Source organism: Anomaloglossus baeobatrachus, chromosome 1 (assembly GCF_048569485.1).
Source record: "Anomaloglossus baeobatrachus isolate aAnoBae1 chromosome 1, aAnoBae1.hap1, whole genome shotgun sequence".
Lineage (NCBI taxonomy): Eukaryota > Metazoa > Chordata > Amphibia > Anura > Aromobatidae > Anomaloglossus > Anomaloglossus baeobatrachus.
The window spans coordinates 1,715,283-1,737,768 of NC_134353.1; the positions used below are offsets into that span (position 1 = coordinate 1,715,283).

Genomic DNA, 22,486 nt, shown 5'->3' on the forward strand with positions numbered 1-22,486 from the left:
CTGTATATAAAAATGAAATTGATCAATTTTGTCCCTATTGGGGAGAATTTGGGACCGTATGCACAGAATTTCCTAATGACTTGTGCTGTATATATATTTACAATGGATGTAAAAGTCTACTCGCCAATGCTAAAAAGATTTTTGTCTTGTAAAATAATCATTCCAGGTGGAAACATTTCAGAACTTTTTTCCCCCTTTAATGTTGCCCATAACCTGCGTAAATACAAACGGAAAAAATACAAATAACAAAACGAAACTAATGTGGTTGCAGAAGTGTGAACACCCCATTATAATCGGGGCTGTGGTTGCGCTCAGAATCATCAATCACATTTCTCCTCAAGTTACACAGTGTCAGAGCTCGACCACCGTCATTTACAGCTGATGAACTGCAGAGAACTTGTCGCTGCTCTAGGAGGATTTTTCTGATTTTTTTTTTCTGGTCTATAAACAGCTGACAACACAGCAAAGGATCTCATTGTGGAACATTATCACCGGAAAACTGGAAAAACACTTCCAAGCTATTAGATTTACCATGGAACCTGTGAAGACATCATCAAGAAGGGGCTGAAATCTGGCAGAACAGTGCCATTACTGAAAACTGGATGTCCCTCAAATATGGATGAAAGAGCAGAAGCAATTGAGCCTGGGAGGCTGCAAGAGGCTGAAAGCAACATTAAAGGAGCTGCAGGAATTTCTGGCCAGTCCGGTTTGTGTGCTGCATGTGACAACAGTCTCCTGTATTCTTAATATGTCCGGTCTGTGAGGGACAGGACAACACTGAGGCCTTTATTTACAAAGAATATCCAGGACCGGCTATTTTCTGCCAAATCCTCCATCACATTTGCAAATATATGTGAGGAACGTGTTCTGTCTGAGATCGAGGGGAATTTTTTGGCCATAATTCCCGAAGTTATAAAGTCATCACTGTGATATAGGCACTCAGGGAGCATTTAGAACATTCATTAGAGTATTATATGCGAATCCTAAAGCCAGGGTGGCGACCCCAGGATTTCTGTCGAGACCTTTCTCATTGACTAAAGGGACTAGACAGGGGTGCCCACTGTCCCCCCTCCTGTTCAACCTGGCGATCGAGCCCCTATCAAGATTGCTGAATGAGGGAAACTGCTTTGAAGGTATCAGCATTGGAGGGGAGGTGCTATGGTCAGCCCTGTTTGCGAATGACATTATATTGTTTATGAATAAACCCCAGAAGGAACTCCCAATGACACTACAACGGATAGAGGAATTCGGAAACTTGGCAGGTTTTAAATTAAATAAGGCAAAATGTGAAATATTGTTTCTACACCAACAGAGCACAGCGGTGCTGGCAGCTAGGGGAATGGGAGACAATGTCCATGGGATACCAATAGCGAGAACCCACGTTAAATATCTGGGAATCCAAGTGGGACGCCAACCTGCATCGATATATGAGCTAAATTCTAAACCACTGATAACGAAAATAGAACGGGAATTGAAGATGTGGGAGGGGCTTCCATTGTCCCTACTGGGTAGGAACCAACTTCTAAAAATGATGAGTTTCTCAAAACTATTATACCCAATGCAGACTATCCCTATATTATTAAAACACACAGACGTAAACAGGCTGAACAAGGCGTTTTCAACCTTCTTGTGGAGGGGAAAAAGGCCGAGAATAAAGGGTGAGAAACTAATGCAGACGCTGGAGAAGCGGGGTATTAAAATGCCAAACATTAGAGGGTACGATCTGGCGTGCCTCATGAGACATGTAATAGACTGGTTAAGGAAGACAAACGGTTACTCGGACATGAGATTGGAAGGCGAGTTCTGTAAACCCTGGGATTTGGGGGCAATATTGCATACGTCACTTGCTAACATACCACGGCACATTAAAAACTCACTAATATGCAGAGATACAGTGATGGCGTGGAAGGCGGTGAGAAAAAAATTCAACTTACCCTGGAGAATATCTAAATACTTAAACATATGGAGTTTCCCGGAATTCCCAGCGGGCAGGGAAAACAAATTATTTATAGAATGGAGGAGAAAAGGTATAAAAGGGGTGAAAGATCTACTTCATGAGACGGAAAATAGATGGCTGTCCTGTCAAGAAATTGTGACAAAATATGGGCTATCTCCATTCCAAGTTATACAATATAAACAGATAGAGAAAGGTATAATGCAGCTACTGAGAGATGTCGGGAAGGAACAAGGGATGAATGACATGGACCAACTTATTATGCAGGAGCAGCGGGAGGTTAACATAACTTCACTATACAAAGCTTTACGAGAGGTGTTAGTCCCCATAAACACGAATAAGACCCTGGGAACATGGGCGAGACAATTGGGAGATGAGACAGCAGGGGACAAGATACTAAGAGGATGGATGAGAATGAGAAAAGAGGTCCTTAATGAGGGCTGGAGGGACACACAGTTTAGACCAGGGGTGGGGAACCTTTTTTCAGCCGGGGGCCATTTGGAAATTTCTACCAACCTTCGGGGGCCGCACAAAATTATCAATGTGAAAATTACCCGGCTATATTTGGTCAAACAATTAACTCACCCCTACTGTGGCGGCCGGAGCAGCTTCTCTTTGGTGCGGCTGTGATGTTGGATGATACTAATCATGTTTCTTCTCACAACTGCTTTTCTGTCTCGGTCTGAAGCGCAGTCAACTCTTTGTGATAATAATATTTGCTAAATCATATACATCACTTAGGAGACGCTGGAGGCACACACAACACATAGGAGACGCTGGAGGCACACACAACACATAGGAGACGCTGGAGGCACACACAACACATAGGAGACGCTGGAGGCACACACAACACATAGGAGACGCTGGAGGCACACACAACACATAGGAGACGCTGGAGGCACACACAACACATAGGAGACGCTGGAGGCACACACAACACATAGGAGACGCTGGAGGCACACACAACACATAGGAGACACTGGAGGCACACACAACACATAGGAGACGCTGGAGGCGCACACAACACATAGGAGACGCTGGAGGCGCACACAACACATAGGAGACGCTGGAGGCACACACAACACATAGGAGACGCTGGAGGCACACACAACACATAGGAGACGCTGGAGGCACACACAACACATAGGAGACGCTGGAGGCACACACAACACATAGGAGACGCTGGAGGCACACACAACACATAGGAGACACTGGAGGCACACACAACATATAGGAGACACTGGAGGCACACACAACACATAGGAGACACTGGAGGCACACACAACACATAGGAGACACTGGAGGCACACACAACACATAGGAGACACTGGAGGCACACACAGCACATAGGAGACACTGGGACTGCTCTATATACATTACAGGAGTCACTGAAGGCACATACATCACTGGAGGGGCTGGGGGCATATACATCACATTGAAAACGCTGGAACTGACGTATACACAACAGAAAGGAAACGCTGGGACTGACGTATACACCACAGAAAGGAAACGCTGGGACTGCTGTATATACACAACACAGGAAACACTGGAGGCACATACATCACATGGGGAGCTATATATGCTCCCAGCCCCTCCTGTGATGTAAATGCCCACAGCCCCTCCTGTGTTGTGTATGTCCCCAGTGTCTCCTGTGATGTATATGCCCCCAGCATCTCCAATGTGATGTATAAGTCACAGGAGACGCTGAAGGCAAACAACACAAGAGGGGCTGGGGGGCATACACAACGCAAGAGGGGCTGGGGGGCATACACAACGCAAGAGGGGCTGGGGGGCATACACAACACAAGAGATACTGGGGGGCATACACAACACAAGAGGGCCTGGGGGGCATACACAACGCAAGAGGTGCTGGGGGGCATACAGAACGCAAGAGGGGCTGGGGGACATACACATCACAAGAGGAGCTGGGGGCAAAGCCATCACTGAGGGGGGCACAGACATCACTGGGGGAACACAACACTGGGGGTGATGCACAGCATTGGGAGGGCACACAGCACTGCCCCCCAGTAATGTCAAGGCTCTGCACACAGCACCTGCAGAGCCCTGACATTACCGGGGAGCCACAAACCTGAGGTGATAGACAGCATGGGGTGAGGGACACAGCACTGATCGTTGCACACAACTCTGGGGGGAGGGTACACAAAGTACTGGACGGGGAGCAGAGTGCAGGCGCGCACACACAGTGCCGGAGACAGTGCAGGCCGGAGGGCAGAGGGGTGGGCAGATCGCTCTGGAGTTGAAAGGTGCGGTCACACCACACGACAGGACATAGGGGCGGGCACATCGCGCCGAGGGCAGAGGGGGCAGATCGCTCCGGAGGGCAGAGGGGCGGGCACACCACACGAGGGGAAAGAGGGGCGGGCAGATCGCTCCGGAGGGCAGAGGGGCGGGCACACCGCACGAGAAGAGAGAGGGGCGGGCAGATCGCTCCGGAGGGCAGAGGGGCGGGCACACACAGCACGAGGGGAAAGAGGGGCGGGCACATCGCTCCGGAGGGCAGAGGGGCGGGCACACACACAGCACGAGGGGACAGAGGGGCGGGCACACACCGCTGATTACGCTACTGGACAGCGGGAGAGCCCATTGGTTCTCCCAAACAGTGCATGTGGTCATTTAAAGGGCTGGCGGCCCCAGCACTACAGCCCCCGGGAATGTGCCCGGGGGCCGCATAAAAGGTCATGGCGGGCCGCATGCGGCCCGCGGGCCGGAGGTTCCCCACCCCTGGTTTAGACTGATACACAGGGCGATCTATGGCTTCAACATACCAAACAAACAGAAGGTTAATAAGATAGCACATTGTCGAAAATGTAGGACGCTAAACACGGATCTGTTACATGGGATTTGACAATGCCCAGAGAGCCAAAAATTCTGGAAAAAAATGCAGGCGCTAATAACTAATATATGGGGGGTAGAGGTGGCGATGGACCCATTGATATGGATTTTTTATGATGACCATGTTGAACAACTGGCAAGAGTGAATGAAAAAAGAGAGAAAATACCAAAGCTGTTCCATAGTATAGCCATAATGGGAAAAAGGGCTTTACTGGGCAAATGGCTGGAAGGCAAGGTTCTGTCAGAAGACGAGGTAATGAGGCAGATTAAAATGCTACTAAGAATTGAACAGAGGGAAGAATGGAGAAAATTCATGGAAAAACAATGTGAAGCTGCAGAAATACAAACAATAGTTACCCCTTCACGTACACAGAGTGGTATCTACTAGAGGACATCAAGGGAACATTGGGGAAATTAAAGCAGCCATAATGTGAAGGTGATAAGAAGGCAAATGATTCATCTGGAGACATGTGGTGATGATAAAATGACAAAATGTGGCGTTGTTGGGTGTTCTTCGTGTGGCTAGACACGAGGAAAAGTGTGCTAAGCTGTTGGGGGGGTTATTTTAGAATAGAAGGAAGACGAAACATAGTTAAGGGGGGGGGGAAATAAGGGAGACAGGAGGAACAGTTGATTGCCAATAACCTGTTAATGGACATAGTGAATTCATACTTGCTATATTGTTTAATAAGATGTAATGCACATGAAAATTTGGAATAAAATTTGGTGTTTAAAAAAAAAGTCATCACTGTGCATCCCCAGAAGATCCCCCTCCCCACAGTGAGGCCTGGTGGGGCAACATCGTACTCTGCTTTTGTCAGGACTGTGGCTATTCTGATTACCTTTTGGGCATTTTTGCCCTCCTCCAAGATGGCGTCCTCTGCTTCATTCCTCATCATGTGTTTTTTGCCCTGTCCTGTCTTTATAATCCACAGCCTCTAGTCCTCTACTTGAGTATTCTGCCTGGTTTGCTGCTCCTAGTGACATCGCAGGTTCCTCCACCTGCTCCTGCAATTCTTGTGTGACGCTCCTGTTGCTCCTCATCAGAGGTTCTGCTTTCTTCACCTGCGTCCAGCCTGCCTGCTGCTTCCAGCTGCTGATGCATTGCCCTCTGCTGCGGCTCTTGCTTCATTTGCCTTTGCTGACATGTAAGCTGCTTTGTTAAATAAGAGTTCTGTTCCTTCCACGTTTTTATAGGTGCAGTAGCAGAGCACGGGACTGTCCTGAACTTCAGTAATCTGCTCTGCATCTGGTTCTGGCCTTCAGTAATCTGCTCTGCATCTGGTTCTGGCCTTCAGTAATCTGCTCTGCATCTGGTTCTGGCCTTCAGTAATCTGCTCTGCATTTGGTTCTGGCCTTCAGTAATCTGCTCTGCATCTGGTTCTGGCCTTCAGTAATCTGCTCTGCATCTGGTTCTGGCCTTCAGTAATCTGCTCTGCATTTGGTTCTGGCCTTCAGTAATCTGCTCTGCATCTGGTTCTGAGCTTTAGTAATCTGCTGTGCATCTGGTTCTGAGCTTCAGTAATCTGCTCTGCATCTGGTTCTGGCCTTCAGTAAACTGCTCAGCATCTGGTTCTGGGCTTTAGTAATCTGCTCTGCATCTGGTTCTGGCCTTCAGTAAACTGCTCTGCATCTGGTTCTGGCCTTCAGTAAACTGCTCTGCATCTGGTTCTGGCCTTCAGTAATCTGCTCTGCACCTGGTTCCGGACTTTAGTAATCTGATCTGCATCTGGTTCTGGCCTTCAGTAATCTGCTCTGCATCTGGTTCTGGGCTTCAGTAATCTCCTCTGCATCTGGTTCTGGGCTTCAGTAATTTGCTCTGCATCTGGTTCTGGACTTCAGTAATCTGCTCTACATCTGGTTCTGAGCTTTAGTAATCTGCTCTGCATCTGGTTCTGAGCTTTAGTAATCTGCTCTGCATCTGGTTCTGAGCTTTAGTAATCTGCTCTGCATCTGGTTCTGGCCTTCAGTAAACTGCTCTGCACCTGGTTCCGGACTTTAGTAATCTGATCTGCATCTGGTTCTGGCCTTCAGTAATCTGCTCTGCATCTGGTTCTGGCCTTCAGTAAACTGCTCTGCATCTGGTTCTGGCCTTCAGTAAACTGCTCTGCACCTGGTTCCGGACTTTAGTAATCTGATCTGCATCTGGTTCTGGCCTTCAGTAATCTGCTCTGCATCTGGTTCTGGCCTTCAGTAAACTGCTCTACATCTGGTTCTGGACTTCAGTAAACTGCTCTGCATCTGGTTCTGGCCTTCAGTAATCTGCTCTGCATCTGGTTCTGGCCTTCAGTAATCTGCTCTGCATCTGGTTCTGGCCTTCAGTAATCTGCTCTGCATTTGGTTCTGGCCTTCAGTAATCTGCTCTGCATCTGGTTCTGGCCTTCAGTAATCTGCTCTGCACCTGGTTCCGGACTTCAGTAAACTGCTCTGCATCTGGTTCTGAGCTTTAGTAATCTGCTGTGCATCTGGTTCTGAGCTTCAGTAATCTGCTCTGCATCTGGTTCTGGCCTTCAGTAAACTGCTCAGCATCTGGTTCTGGGCTTTAGTAATCTGCTCTGCATCTGGTTCTGGCCTTCAGTAAACTGCTCTGCATCTGGTTCTGGCCTTCAGTAAACTGCTCTGCACCTGGTTCCGGACTTTAGTAATCTGATCTGCATCTGGTTCTGGCCTTCAGTAATCTGCTCTGCATCTGGTTCTGGCCTTCAGTAATCTGCTCTGCATCTGGTTCTGGGCTTCAGTAATCTCCTCTGCATCTGGTTCTGGGCTTCAGTAATTTGCTCTGCATCTGGTTCTGGACTTCAGTAATCTGCTCTACATCTGGTTCTGAGCTTTAGTAATCTGCTCTGCATCTGGTTCTGAGCTTTAGTAATCTGCTCTGCATCTGGTTCTGAGCTTTAGTAATCTGCTCTGCATCTGGTTCTGGCCTTCAGTAATCTGCTCTGCATCTGGTTCTGGGCTTCAGTAAACTGCTCTGCATCTGGTTCTGGGCTTCAGTAAACTGCTCTGCACCTGGTTCTGGGCTTCAGTAATCTGCTCTGCACCTGGTTCTGGCCTTCAGTAAACTGCTCTGCATCTGGTTCTGGGCTTCAGTAATCTCCTCTGCATCTGGTTCTGGGCTTCAGTAATTTGCTCTGCATCTGGTTCTGGACTTTAGTAATCTGCTCTGCATCTGGTTCTGGACTTCAGTAAACTACTCTGGTTCTGGCCTCCAATAATCTGCTCTGCATCTGGTTCTGGCCTTCAGTAATCTGCTCTGCATCTGGTTCTGGACTTCAGTAATCTGCTCTGCATCTGGTTCTGGGCTTCAGTAAACTGCTCTGCATCTGGTTCTGGCCTTCAGTAATCTGCTGTGCATCTGGTTCTGGCCTTCAGTAATCTGCTGTGCATCTGGTTCTGGCCTTCAGTAATCTGCTCTGCATCTGGTTCTGGCCTTCAGTAATCTGCTCTGCATCTGGTTCTGGCCTTCAGTGATCTGCTCTGCATCTGGTTCTGGCCTTCAGTAATCTGCTGTGCATCTGGTTCTGGCCTTCAGTAATCTGCTCTGCATCTGGTTCTGGCCTTCAGTAAACTGCTCTGCATCTGGTTCTGGCCTTCAGTAATCTGCTGTGCATCTGGTTCTGGCCTTCAGTAAACTGCTCTGCATCTGGTTCTGGCCTTCAGTAATCTGCTCTGCATCTGGTTTTGGGCTTCAGTAAACTGCTCTGCATCTGGTTCTGGCCTTCAGTAAACTGCTCTGCACCTGGTTCTGGCCTTCAGTAAACTGCTCTGCATCTGGTTCTGGACTTCAGTAATCTGCTCTGCATCTGGTTCTGGGCTTCAGTAATCTGCTCTGCATCTGTATCTGGCCTTCAGTAATCTGCTCTGCATCTGGTTCTGGCCTTCAGTAATCTGCTCTGCATCTGGTTCTGGACTTCAGTAAACTGCTCTGCATCTGGTTCTGGCCTTCAGTAAACTGCTCTGTATCTGTTTCTGGCCTTCAGTAATCTGCTGTGCATCTGGTTCTGGCCTTCAGTAATCTCCTCTGCATCTGGTTCTGGCCTTCAGTAATCTGCTCTGCATCTGGTTCTGGCCTTCAGTAATCTGCTGTGCATCTGGTTCTGGCCTTCAGTAATCTGCTCTGCATCTGGTTCTGGACTTCAGTAAACTGCTCTGCATCTGGTTCTGGCCTTCAGTAATCTGCTGTGCATCTGGTTCTGGCCTTCAGTAATCTGCTCTGCATCTGGTTCTGGGCTTCAGTAATCTGCTGTGCATCTGGTTCTGGCCTTCAGTAATCTGCTCTGCATCTGGTTCTGGACTTCAGTAAACTGCTCTGCATCTGGTTCTGGCCTTCAGTAATCTGCTGTGTATCTGGTTCTGGCCTTCAGTAAACTGCTCTGCATCTGGTTCTGGCCTTCAGTAATCTGCTCTGCATCTGGTTCTGGACTTCAGTAATCTGCTCTGCATCTGGTTCTGGGCTTCAGTAATCTGCTCTGCATCTGGTTCTGGACTTCAGTAAACTGCTCTGCATCTGGTTCTGGCCTTCAGTAATCTGCTCTGCATCTGGTTCTGGCCTTCAGTAATCTGCTCTGCATCTGGTTCTGGACTTCAGTAAACTGCTCTGCATCTGGTTCTGGCCTTCAGTAAACTGCTCTGTATCTGTTTCTGGCCTTCAGTAATCTGCTGTGCATCTGGTTCTGGCCTTCAGTAATCTCCTCTGCATCTGGTTCTGGCCTTCAGTAATCTGCTCTGCATCTGGTTCTGGCCTTCAGTAATCTGCTGTGCATCTGGTTCTGGCCTTCAGTAATCTGCTCTGCATCTGGTTCTGGACTTCAGTAAACTGCTCTGCATCTGGTTCTGGCCTTCAGTAATCTCCTCTGCATCTGGTTTTGGCCTTCAGTAATCTGCTGTGCATCTGGTTCTGGCCTTCAGTAATCTGCTCTGCATCTGGTTCTGGCCTTCAGTAATCTGCTCTGCATCTGGTTCTGGGCTTCAGTAAACTGCTCTGCATCTGGTTCTGGCCTCCAGTAATCTGCTGTGCATCTGGTTCTGGACTTCAGTAAACTGCTCTGCATCTGGTTCTGGCCTTCAGTCATCTGCTCTACATCTGGTTCTGGACTTCAGTAAACTGCTCTGCATCTGGTTCTGGCCTTCAGTAATCTGCTCTGCATCTGGTTCTGGCCTTCAGTAATCTGCTGTGCATCTGGTTCTGGCCTTCAGTAATCTGCTCTGCATCTGGTTCTGGCCTTCAGTAATCTGCTCTGCATCTGGTTCTGGGCTTCAGTAAACTGCTCTGCATCTGGTTCTGGCCTCCAGTAATCTGCTGTGCATCTGGTTCTGGACTTCAGTAAACTGCTCTGCATCTGGTTCTGGCCTTCAGTAATCTGCTCTACATCTGGTTCTGGACTTCAGTAAACTGCTCTGCATCTGGTTCTGGCCTTCAGTAATCTGCTCTGCATCTGGTTCTGGCCTTCAGTAATCTGCTCTGCATCTGGTTCTGGACTTCAGTAATCTGCTCTGCATCTGGTTCTGGCCTTCAGTAATCTGCTCTGCATCTGGTTCTGGACTTCAGTAAACTACTCTGCATCTGGTTCTGGCCTTCAGTAAACTGCTCTGCATCTGGTTCTGGCCTTCAGTAAACTGCTCTACATCTGGTTCTGGACTTCAGTAAACTGCTCTGCATCTGGTTCTGGCCTTCAGTAATCTGCTCTGCATCTGGTTCTGGCCTTCAGTAAACTGCTCTGCATCTGGTTCTGGCCTTCAGTAATCTGCTCTGCATCTGGTTCTGGCCTTCAGTAAACTGCTCTGCATCTGGTTCTGGCCTTCAGTAATCTGCTGTGCATCTGGTTCTGGCCTTCAGTAATCTGCTCTGCATCTGGTTCTGGCCTTCAGTAAACTGCTCTGCATCTGGTTCTGGCCTTCAGTAATCTGCTGTGCATCTGGTTCTGGCCTTCAGTAATCTGCTCTGCATCTGGTTCTGGCCTTCAGTAAACTGCTCTGCATCTGGTTCTGGACTTTCAGAGATTTCCTTTCGGAGCGTTAAAGACTGCACTGCTATATAGTATAATCCTGTGAGGTTTTCAAGCGACTTTCCTTGAAGGCTTCTTGGATGTTTTCACTGTGTTTATGGACTTGATTGTCTTCTTCTCACACTTCGCTTGTTATCCCCGTGTGTTACATTAGACTTTATCACCTATAATATGGGTTCAGTTGTGTCTTTGCTCCACGCAATAAGATCCATTATTATTACAGAATACTCAAGCCCATTCAGGAGTCTGCTGGAGCAATGGCTACTGACCCTAGGTTAGAGCAGGTCTTCTCCATGACTAGGTCTCTGCAGAAACCTGTGGAAGGTCTGCAGAGCAATGTTGGAGCCATTGAACACAATGGGCCAGTGTTTGCACAAATTTACAGGACTTGAGTGTACGAATGGCGGCCCAGGAAAACTGGCTGATTTAGAGTCCCGGTACGGACAGGCTTTTTAGGACATAAGTACACAAATGACAACACAAGTGGTATTACCCTCTGGGCTTCCGCCACCAGCCAACCCACCTACGTTGCCTCCGTTCAGATATAATGGCAATCGTGACAAATTTTGCGGATTTGTGAATCAATGTTTGATGTACATGCTGACCGCTTTCTTACTGATAGATCCAAAGTGTTGTGCAGATTGACTCAGTGCAGAGGCGTGAGAGTATTGCACCGCCTCTGGGAGCACCGCCTCTGGAAGCACCGCCTCTGGGAGCACCGCCTTCAAGAAGGTGTATGCTTATACTGCGGCCCATCTGACCACTTTTTGATTAACTGTCCCAAGCGCCTCAAGTGGACTGACAAGATGGTATCTTGGTAGGCGACGACGTCGTCTCAGAATTTCGCCTGCCGGTAAATGCTGCATTTCACGCTCTTTCTGTGGCTGCACCTTCCCGGGAGCAGAAGGAAAATAACTCACTGTTCACTCCCAATTAAGATTGTGTTCAGGACATGGGAATTCCAGTGCAGCGATGATTGACTCTGGCACAGGGGGGGAATTTTTATCAATATTTCGTTTACCAAAGAACATGGTATTGAGCAAAAAGCCTCTCCAATTACCATGTAAACAGTGGATAGGTCACCCTTAATTTCTGGGCCAGTGGATCAGGAGACTGTACCTCTAACCATTTTATTGGAGGCAAATCATCAGGAGCAGATTTCCCTCTTGTTAATCTCTTTTCCTCATTTCCCTGTGATTTCAGGCATCTCTTGGTTACATTCTCTGAATCTAACTATCATCTGGGAGACGAAGGAGATAACCTTCCCGACCAGGAGCAATTCAGCCAGAACTGAAGCAGTCCCAGAGTCCAGAGTCCTGTCCCATCCGTGGGTAAAGAATTTTCTGACATTTGTGAGAAGAATAAAGCAGATCCGCTTGCTCCACATGGGCATTATGACTGTCATATTGAGTTGCTTCCAGTGGTAGCTATTCCTTTTAGTCATGTATACCCTTTGGCAGCACCTGAGCTGCAAGCCCTGAAGGACTATATTGATGAAAACTTGGCCAAGGGCTTCATACGCCCTTCCTCTTTACCAATAGGGGCACCTATTTTTTTGTCAAGAAGTATGGAACCTTAAGGCCCTGTATCGACTATTGGGATCTCAATAAGGTGACCATCTGGAATCGTTATCCTTTGCCTTTCATTCCCAAATTATTGGAAAGAGTCCATTGTGCCAAGATATTATGTCCGTATCCGCCCCAGTGATGAGTGGAAGACGGCGTTTAGACGTCTGTATGGACATTTCGAATATCTCGTGATGCCCTTTTGGGCTTTGTAATGCCCCTGCACCATTTCAACATCTTGCTAATGATTTATTGGACCAGTTTGTGGTAATCTATTTGGAAGATATTCTAACTTTTTCTGATTCTTTACAGGAACATAAAGAACATGTCAAATTTGTTTCTAAAACGTCTGAAAGAGAACCATCTTTATATTAAGCCGGAGAAGTGCGAGTTCCATCATTCTGAGATACAATTCTTAGGTTATGTCCTCTCTCGCCAGGGGCTGAACATGGAATCTGGTAAGATTCAGGCAATCCTTGATTGGCCAGTACCCAAGAACATTAAAGGGGTTCAATGTTTTATCGGTTTTGCAAATTTCTATAGACGTTTTATTCAAAGATATTCAGAGATTGTCCATCCCATCACTTCCTTGACTAAGAAGGAAAACGCCTTTTAGTGGTCATTACAGGCTCAAGAAGCTTTTGATCGGCTTAAGACCTGTTTCACCTCAGCACCACTGTTGATCCATCCGGACTTAGCACATCCCTTCATCGTGGAGGTAGACGCTTCTGATAATGCTTTGGGGGCCATTTTCTCCCAAAGAACTGGAGAAAAGGATCTGTTATACCCTTGTGCTTTTTTTTCCTCATAGACTTTCCCCTGCAGAGAAGAACTATGATGTATGAGACAAGGAACTACTGGCTATTATTGCGGCTTTCAAGGAGTGGAGGCACCATCTCCAAGGAGCTGCACAACAGATCGTAGTGCTGACTGACCACAATTTAGAGTTCTTCAGATCCAGTCTTTCTTCTCATCAGGCTCATTGGAATTTATTTTTCAATCAATTTAATTTTATCTCGTACCATCCAGGTTCTCATAATGGGAAGGCTGATGGTTTATCCTGAATCCATTCTGCAGATTCCATACCTGGAGCCCCCTGTCCAAGACCATTCTATCTGATGTCAACTTAATTGAAGTAATCCATGACCAAAACTTATTGGAAGAGATCAAGGAGGCCTATGACAGTGATGAATTTCTGACTTATCCACCTGTTGACATCAATTTCGTTCTTAAGGGTGACATGTGGTTCCGAGATCAACGTATCTACATCCCTGAGGCCGTCTGACTGCAGATCCTCAAGTTGGTCAATGACTCCAAGTTGACTGGTCATAGGGGAGTATAGACATGTGTTCCTAAGCCGATTTTTATGGTGGCTGACTTGACTTACCTAAAGGACTATGTTCTCTCTTGGGAGGGTTGTGCTCATTTTAAGGCTCCTCGTGCTTCACCTATGGGTCTTCTTCAACCACTACCTGTTTCGTCCTGCCCTTGGAGGGGGTCTATCTATATGGACTTCATTGTGGAACTGCCTACATCGGGTGGCATGAATACGATCCTGGTTGTGGTTGATCGTCTGACCAAGGCTGCTCATTTTGTTCCATGTGCCGGACTCCCCTCCGCTAAGGATACAGTTAATTTGGTCATACAGAACGTTTTTCGGCTGCATGGGGTTCCGGATGAGAGCATCTCTGACCGAGGAGTGCAGTTTACCTCAAGATTCTGGAAGGGGTTTTGTTCTGCACTCAATATTAATGTTGGTCTTTCTTCCGCTTTTCACCCTGAGACGGACGGTCAGATTGAGCTTATCAATCAGACTTTGTAACAATATCTACAGTGCTACGCCAGCCAGCTTCAGGATAATTGGTTGGAATTACTCCTGTTAGCTGAATTCTCTTACAACAACTCTAAGAGCGCCTCTACTAAAGTAACACCTTTTCTTTGCCAATCTGGGTTACCATCCAAGTATCCTGCTTAGGTCTTCGATTGATGCTCCAGTTCCGGCAGTAGAGGAGAGGTTGATTGGTTTGAGACAGATTCTAGAGGTTCTAAAGGAATCTCTGATCTCAGCTCAAGAACGTTACAAGAGATCAGCTCATAGATTCCTGAAACCAGCATGTATGTTCAAGGTGGGAGACTCTGTGTGGTTGTCCTCTAAGAATCTGAAATGAAACATTCCTTCTCAGAAACTCGGACAGACGTTTGTTGGTCTCAATGGCATCGTGAGCTTTGTGGCCTGCCGTTTAAAGCTGCCTAGGAACATGAAGGTACACCCAGTTTTCCATTTCCATACTAAAGTCTGTGTCCCCCTGAAGAAGACTGTTGGGAACCTGTGGATAACATCAGTGCCCCACAGAAAATTGCTAGTTTCCACCAGAGATTCCATGAGAAACCAGGTCTGGAATCGTCCTGAGGCTGCTTCTAAGGAGGGAGTAATGTCAGGACTCTGGCTATTCTTATTGCCTTTTGGGCATTTTTGCCCTTATCCAAGATGGCGTCCTCTGCTTCATTCCTCTCCATGTGTTTTTTGCCCTCCGGCCTTTATAAGCCCTAGTCCAGCCTCTAGTCCTCTACTTGAGTATTCTGCCTGGTTTGCTTCTCCTAGTGACATCGCAGGTTCCTCCACCTGCTCCTGCAATTCCTGTGATGCTCCCGTTGCTCCTCATCTGAGGTTGTGCTACCTTCACCTGCGTCCAGCCTGCCTGCTGCTTCCAGCTGCTGATGCATTGCCCTCTGCTGCGGCTCTTGCTTCATTTGCCTTTGCGGACACATAAGCTGCTTTGCTTAAATAAGTGCTCTGCTGCTTCCATCTATGTATAGAAGTAGTAGCAGAGCACAGGGATTGTTCTGCACTTTAGTAATCTGCTCTGCATCTGGTTCTGGACCTTCAGAGATTTCCTTACGGAGCTTTAAAGACTGCACTACTATATAGTATAATCCTGTGAGGTTTTCAAGAGACTTTCCTTGAAGGCTTCTTAGATATTTTCAAAGTGTTTATGGACTTGATTGTTCTCTTCTGCACTTCGCTTGTTTATCACCGTGTTACATTACAGACTTTATCACCTATAAATTAGGTTCAGTTGTGTATTTGCTCCACGCAAAAGATTCCTGCGTTATCCATTATAATTATTACAGCTTTATAGTAGATAGAACTGGGGCTTTAGCCAAGGGGGAGGAGATAATGGACAGAATAAATAGCAATTGTACATAAGAACCTTCAGCTAAAAAGCTGAAGATGAAGAGAATTTCACCTTTCAAGACAATGACCCTTAAGAACCTTGAATGAATTCAGTAAAAGAAGAACAATGGGTTCACCAGGACAAGATGGAAGTTGTAGAACACCCGAGCCCACAACGTTGTCAAAGGGGAAATATGTGGTGACCTGAAGAGGGCACTGTACACAGGTGACCCCCGCAATCTGACTGAAGTGTAGCAGGGAGGATCCGGCAAAGATCAGCAAGTCTACATGTGATAGACCCTGACCCAAAAATACTGAACACAATAGAAATTCACAGAAGCCCCGCAATCTGACCCAGGTGGAGCAAAAAGTGGGCAAAGATCAGCAAGTCTGCAGGTGCTAGACCCCAACCCACAAAGACTGAACGCAATAGAAATTCACAGGAGAAGCCCCGCAATCTGACCCAGGTGGATCAAGAAGTGGGCAAAGATCAGCAAGTCTACAGGTAATAATAAACCCTGACCCAAAAAGACTGAATGCACCAGAAATTCATTGGAGAAGCCCCGCAATGTGACCGAGGTGGATCAAGAAGTGGGTAAAGATTGGGGATTCTACAGGTGATAGACCCGAGCCAAAAAGACTGAACTCAGCCGAAATTCATAGAAGCCCCGCAATGTGACCAAAGTGGAGCAAGGAGGAGTTTGTGTTTTTCAGTGGATTTATACAGATTATGTTCAACATTAAAAGAATAATAAAAGTTCCTAAATGTTTAATCTTGGTATGAAAAATCTGTGCGTGTAACTGGGGCGTGTAGACTTTTTCTATGCACTGTGAGTCCAGTTTTGGGGAAACATTGACATAATATTTTCCCATTTTTTGTGTCCTAATGTGTGATGATTAGTCAGGTCTGATGAAGTGTAACCACAATGGGTCAGAGCGAGCTGGAACCTGACAGATCACTTCTGCTTTTCTAGGTTATTTATCCCACTGGGAAGGCCAAAGCCACCATTGCTCCTCTACACTTTGCTCCTCCAAATCTTAGTAAGCGCAGATGTACGGTAAATGACAGCCCGTCCCCCAAGAGAAGGCTCCTGCGTGATGAAGAGGACTGACTCAGGAAATCTTCATGCCTGTCAGTATTGGAGATTACTGTATTCCTTATATTTCTGAATTTTATTTATCAGTTTTAACTAACTGTTCCCGATTACCTGTACGATGCTCCCCTCATACACTGATCGGGCGGTGTCTTCTCCTCATACACTGATCGGGCGGTGTCGCTGTACGGTGTTCTCCTCATACACCGATCGGGCGGTGTCGCTGTACGGTGTTCTCCTCATACACCGATCGGGCGGTGTCGCTGTACGGTGTTCTCCTCATACACTGATCGGGCGGTGTCGCTGTACGGTGTTCTTCTCATACACTGATCGGGCGGTGTCGCTGTACGGTGTTCTCCTCATACACTGATTGGGCGGTGTCGCTGAACGGTGCTCTCCTCATACACTGATCGGGCGGTGTCGCTGTACGGTGCTCTCCTCATACACTGATCGAAAAGTGTTGTTGTTCGGTGCTTTCCTCATACACTGATCGGGCGGTGTCACTGCACAGTGCTCACAGATCGGGCGGTGTCGCTGTACAGGCTCTAGTCATACACTGATCGGACGGTGTCACTGTACGGTGCTCTCCTCATACACTGATCGGGCGGTGTCGTTCGGTGCTCTTATACACTGATCGGGCAGTGTTGTTGTTCGTTGCTCTCCTCATACACTGATCGCATACACTGATCGGGCAGTGTTGTTGTTCGGTGCTCTCCTCATACACTGATCGGGCGGTTTTGTTTGGTGCTCTCCTCATACACTGATCGGGCGGTGTTGTTTGGTGCTCTCCTCATACACTGATCGGGCGGTGTTGTTCGGTGTTCTCCTCATACACTGATCGGGCAGTGTTGTTGTTCGTTGCTCTCCTCATACACTGATCGCCTACACTGATCGGGCGGTGTTGTTTGGTGCTCTCCTCATACACTGATCGGGCGGTGTTGTTCGGTGCTCTCCTCATACACTGATTGGGCAGTGTTGTTGTACGGTGCTCTCCTCATACACTGATCGGGCGGTGTTGTTCGGTGCTCTCATACACTGATCGGGCGGTGTTGTTCGGTGCTCTCCTCATACACTGATCGGGCGGTGTTGTTCGGTGCTCTCCTCATACACTGATCGGGCGGTGTTGTTCAGTGCTCTCCTCATCCACTGATCGGGCGGTGTTGTTTGGTGCTCTCCTCATACACTGATCGGGCGGTGTTGTTGTTCGGTGCTCTCCTCATACACTGATCAGCGGTGTCACTGCACTGTGCTCACAGATTGGGCGATGTCGCTGTACAGGCTCTAGTCATACACTGATCGGGCGGTGTCGCTGTACAGGCTCTAGTCATACACTGATTGGGCGGTGTCGCTGTACAGTCTCTAGTCATACACTGATCGGGCGGTGTTGCTGTACAGGCTCTAGTCATACACTGATCGGGCGGTGTCGCTGTACAGGCTCTAGTCATACACTGATCGGGCGGTGTCGCTGTACAGGCTCTAGTCATACACTGATCGGGCGGTGTTGCTGTACAGGCTCTAGTCATACACTGATCGGGCGGTGTCGCTGTACAGGCTCTAGTCATACACTGATTGGGCGGTGTCGCTGTACAGGCTCTAGTCATACACTGATTGGGCGTTGTCGCTGCACGGTGCTCTCCTCATACACTGATCGGACGGTGTCGTTCAGTGCTCTTCTTATACACTAATCGGATAGTGTCTCTTTACGGTTCTCGCTGTATACGCGCACACACGGATCTGGTGGTGTTGTACTGTGCTCTCTTCATGCATACATTGATCACTTTATGCTTCGGAGAACAAAAATGTTGTACTAAAAAGAAAAACAAGTCTTCCAACAATATTTTCGCAGTGTATGCTATGGTGCGTGCCTCCTTTAGAAATGTTTTGTAGTTTTCCTGGCAAAAGCTACGAACATGTTCACAAAATGAAGTATGACCAGAGCCTGACACTGGCACTGCTGGATCGGTGTATGAGGTGGAACCACAAATAGAGGTTTTAATACAGTTTGTCACAGCTTTGATGCAGTTTTAGTTAAAGGTATTTTCCACCGTTTTATTTGTCATATAGTCTGTGTCCTGTCAAAATAATAAACAATGTATGATCACCCTGTGATTCCCCACGTCTGCTCCTTTCCATTGGTAGGTTCTAGTGCTGTTCCCATATTTTTATCTGGAGAACTTGAGAAAAACTCTGCATCCAATCAGTAACCATCCATCTACAGAAGTGTCCTAAAACAGATTCTCCCCATCCTCAGCATTGCCGTCTGGTAGATCCTCCCCAACTTCAGCATGTCGTGAAGCAGATTCTCCCTATCCTCAGCAGTGTTGTCACATCCTGCTGATCCTCAGCATTGCCGTCTGGTAGATCCTCCCCAACTTCAGCATTTCGTGAAGCAGATTCTCCCTATCCTCAGCAGTGTTGTCACATCCTGCTGATCCTCAGCATTGCCGTCTGGTAGATCCTCCCCAACTTCAGCATGTCGTGAAGCAGATTCTCCCTATCCTCAGCAGTGTTGTCACATCCTGCTGATCCTCAGCATTGCCGTCTGGTAGATCCTCCCCAACTTCAGCATGTCGTGAAGCAGATTCTCCCTATCCTCAGCAGTGTTGTCACATCCTGCTGATCCTCAGCATTGCCGCCTGGTAGATCCTCCCCAACTTCAGCATGTCGTGAAGCAGATTCTCCCTATCCTCAGCAGTGTTGTCACATCCTTCTGATCCTCAGCATTGCTGTCTGGTAGATCCTCCCCAACTTCAGCATGTCGTGAAGCAGATTCTCCCTATCCTCAGCAGTGTTGTCACATCCTGCTGATCCTCAGCATTGCCGTCTCGTAGATCCTTCCCAACTTCAGCATGTCGTGAAGCAGATTCTCCCAATCCTCAGCAGTGTTGTCACATCCTGCTGATCCTCAGCATTGCCGTCTGGTAGATCCTCCGCAACTTCAGCATGTCGTGAAGCAGATTCTCCCTATCCTCAGCAGTGTTGTCACATCCTGCTGATCCTCAGCATTGCCGTCTGGTAGATCCTCCCCAACTTCAGCATGTCATGAAGCAGATTCTCCCTATCCTCAGCAGTGTTGTCACATCCTGCTGATCCTCAGCATTGCCGTCTGGTAGATCCTCCGCAACTTCAGCATGTTGTGAAGCAGATTCTCCCCATCCTCAGCAGTGTTGTCACATCCTGCTGATCCTCAGCATTGCCGTCTGGTAGATCCTCCCCAACTTCAGCATGTTGTGAAGCAGATTCTCCCTATCGTCAGCAGTGTTGTCACATCCTGCTGATCCTCAGCATTGCCGTCTGGTAGATCCTCCCCAACTTCAGCATGTCGTGAAGCAGATTCTCCCTATCCTCAGCAGTGTTGTCACATCCTTCTGATCCTCAGCATTGCCGTCTGGTAGATCCTCCCCAACTTCAGCATGTCGTGAAGCAGATTCTCCCTATCCTCAGCAGTGTTGAAAGGCACATAATTACAATCCTTAGTAGTGTCATCAGGTAGCTCCTCCCATTCCTCAGCAGTGTACTTTAGAACACACTCCTCTTCAGCAGTATCATCAGGCACATGCATCCAATCCTCAACAGTGTCACCTGGCACAATCTCCCAATTCTCTGCAATGTAAACTGGCACATTCTTCTAATCCCAGAGTCTTCAGGCACATCCCTCTGTTACTCAGCCTTGTAGTCTGGCACACCCACCTTATACTCGGCCTTGTTGTCTTGCACACACTCCTTATACTTAGCAGTGTAGTCTGCCACATCTTCCTGATACTCAGCTGTGTAGTTTGACACATCCTACTGATACCTGGCTGTGTAGTCTGGCACATCCAACGAATACCTGGCTGTGTAGGCTGGCACATCCTCTTGATACTTGGCTGTGTAGTCTGGCACATCCTCCTGATGCTCGGCTGTGTAGGCTGGAACTTCCTCCTGATACTCGACTGTGTAGTCTGCCACATCCTCCTAATACTCAGCTGTGTAGTCTGGCACATCCTCCTAATGCTCAGCCTTGTAGTCTGGCACACCCTCCTAATACTCAGCTGTGTAGTCTGGCACATCCTCCTGATACTTGGCTGTGTAGTCTGGCACATCCTCCTAATGCTCAGCTGTGTAGTCTGGGACATCCTCTTAATGCTCAGCTGTGTAGTCTGGCACATCCTCCTGATACTTGGCTGTGTAGTCTGCCAAATCCTCCTAATACTCAGCTGTGTAGTCTGGCACATCCTTCTGATGCTCGACTGTGTAGTCTGCCACATCCTCCTAATACTTGGCCGTGTAGTCTGGCACATCCTCCTAATGCTCGGCTGTGTAGTCTGCCACATCCTCTTGATACTTGGCTGTGTAGTCTGCCACATCCTCCTAATACTCAGCTGTGTAGTCTGGCACATCCTTCTGATGCTCAACTGTGTAGTATGGCACATCCTTCTGATGCTTGGCTGTGTAGTCTGCCACATCCTCCTGATACTTGGCCGTGTAGTCTGACACATCTTCCTAATGCTCGGCTGTGTAGTCTGCCACATCCTCCTGATACTTGGCCGTGTGGTCTGGCACATCCTCCTAATGCTCGGCTGTGTAATCAGCTACATCCTCCTGATACTTGAATGTGTAGTCTGGCACATCCTCCTAATGCTCGGCTGTGTAGTCTGCCACATCCTCCTGATAATTGGCCGTGTAGTCTGGCACATCCTCCTAATGCTCGGCTGTGTAGTCTGCCACATCCTCCTGATACTTGGCCGTGTAGTCTGGCACATCCTCCTGATACTTGGCTGTGTATTCTGCCACATCCTCCTGATACTCGGCTGTGTATTCTGCCACATCCTCCTGATACTCAGCTGTGTAGGCTAGCACATCCTCCTAATGCTCGGCTATGTAGTCTGGGACATCCTCCTAATGCTCAGCCTTGTAGTCTGGCACATCCTCCTAATGCTCGGCTGTGTAGTCTGGCACATCCTTCTGATGCTCGGCTGTGTAGTCTGGCATATCCTCCTAATACTCAGCTGTGTAGTCTGGCACATCCTTCTCATGCTCGGCTGTGTAGTCTGGCATATCCTCCTAATACTCAGCTGTGTAGTCTGGCACATCCTTCTGATGCTCAGCTGTGTAGTCTGGCACATCCTCCTAATGCTCGGCTATGTAGTCTGGCACATCCTCCTAATGCTCGGCTGTGTAGTCTGCCACATCCTCCTGATACTTGGCCATGTAGTCTGGCACATCCTCCTAATGCTCGGCTGTGTAGTCTGCCACATCCTCCTGATACTTGGCCGTGTAGTCTGGCATATCCTCCTGGTACTCTGCGTTGTAGTCTGGCATATCCTCCTGGTACTCTGCCTTGTAGTCTGGCACATCCTCCTAATACTCAGCTGTGTAGTCCGGCACATCCTCCTAATGCTCGGCTGTGTAGTCTGGCACATCCTTCTGATGCTCGGCTGTGTAGTCTGGCATATCCTCCTAATACTCAGCTGTGTAGTCTGGCACATCCTTCTGATGCTCAGCTGTGTAGTCTGGCACATCCTCCTAATGCTCGGCTATGTAGTCTGGCACATCCTCCTAATGCTCGGCTGTGTAGTCTGCCACATCCTCCTGATACTTGGCCGTGTAGTCTGGCACATCCTCCTAATGCTCGGCTGTGTAGTCTGTCACATCCTCCTGATACTTGGCCGTGTAGTCTGGCACATCCTCCTAATACTCAGCTGTGTAGTTTGGCCATCCTTCTGATGCTCGGCTGTGTAGTCTGGCACATCCTCCTGATACTTGGCCGTGTAGTCTGGCACATTCTCCTGATACTTGGCCGTGTAGTCTGGCACATCCTCCTAATACTCAGCTGTGTAGTCTGGCCATCCTTCTGATGC

The 22,486-nt window shown here is 48.0% G+C and overlaps 1 protein-coding gene across 1 annotated transcript in view; it reads left to right on the plus strand.

The window, feature by feature from the left end:
• The window catches only part of M1AP (meiosis 1 associated protein), a 193,340-nt gene extending 176,676 nt beyond the window's left edge, over window positions 1-16,664 (plus strand). Inside the window, 1 exon segment of the mRNA XM_075345395.1 lies at window positions 16,527-16,664. Coding sequence (XP_075201510.1) covers window positions 16,527-16,664 — 138 coding nt within the window.
• Window positions 16,665-22,486: the final 5,822 nt, after the last annotated feature.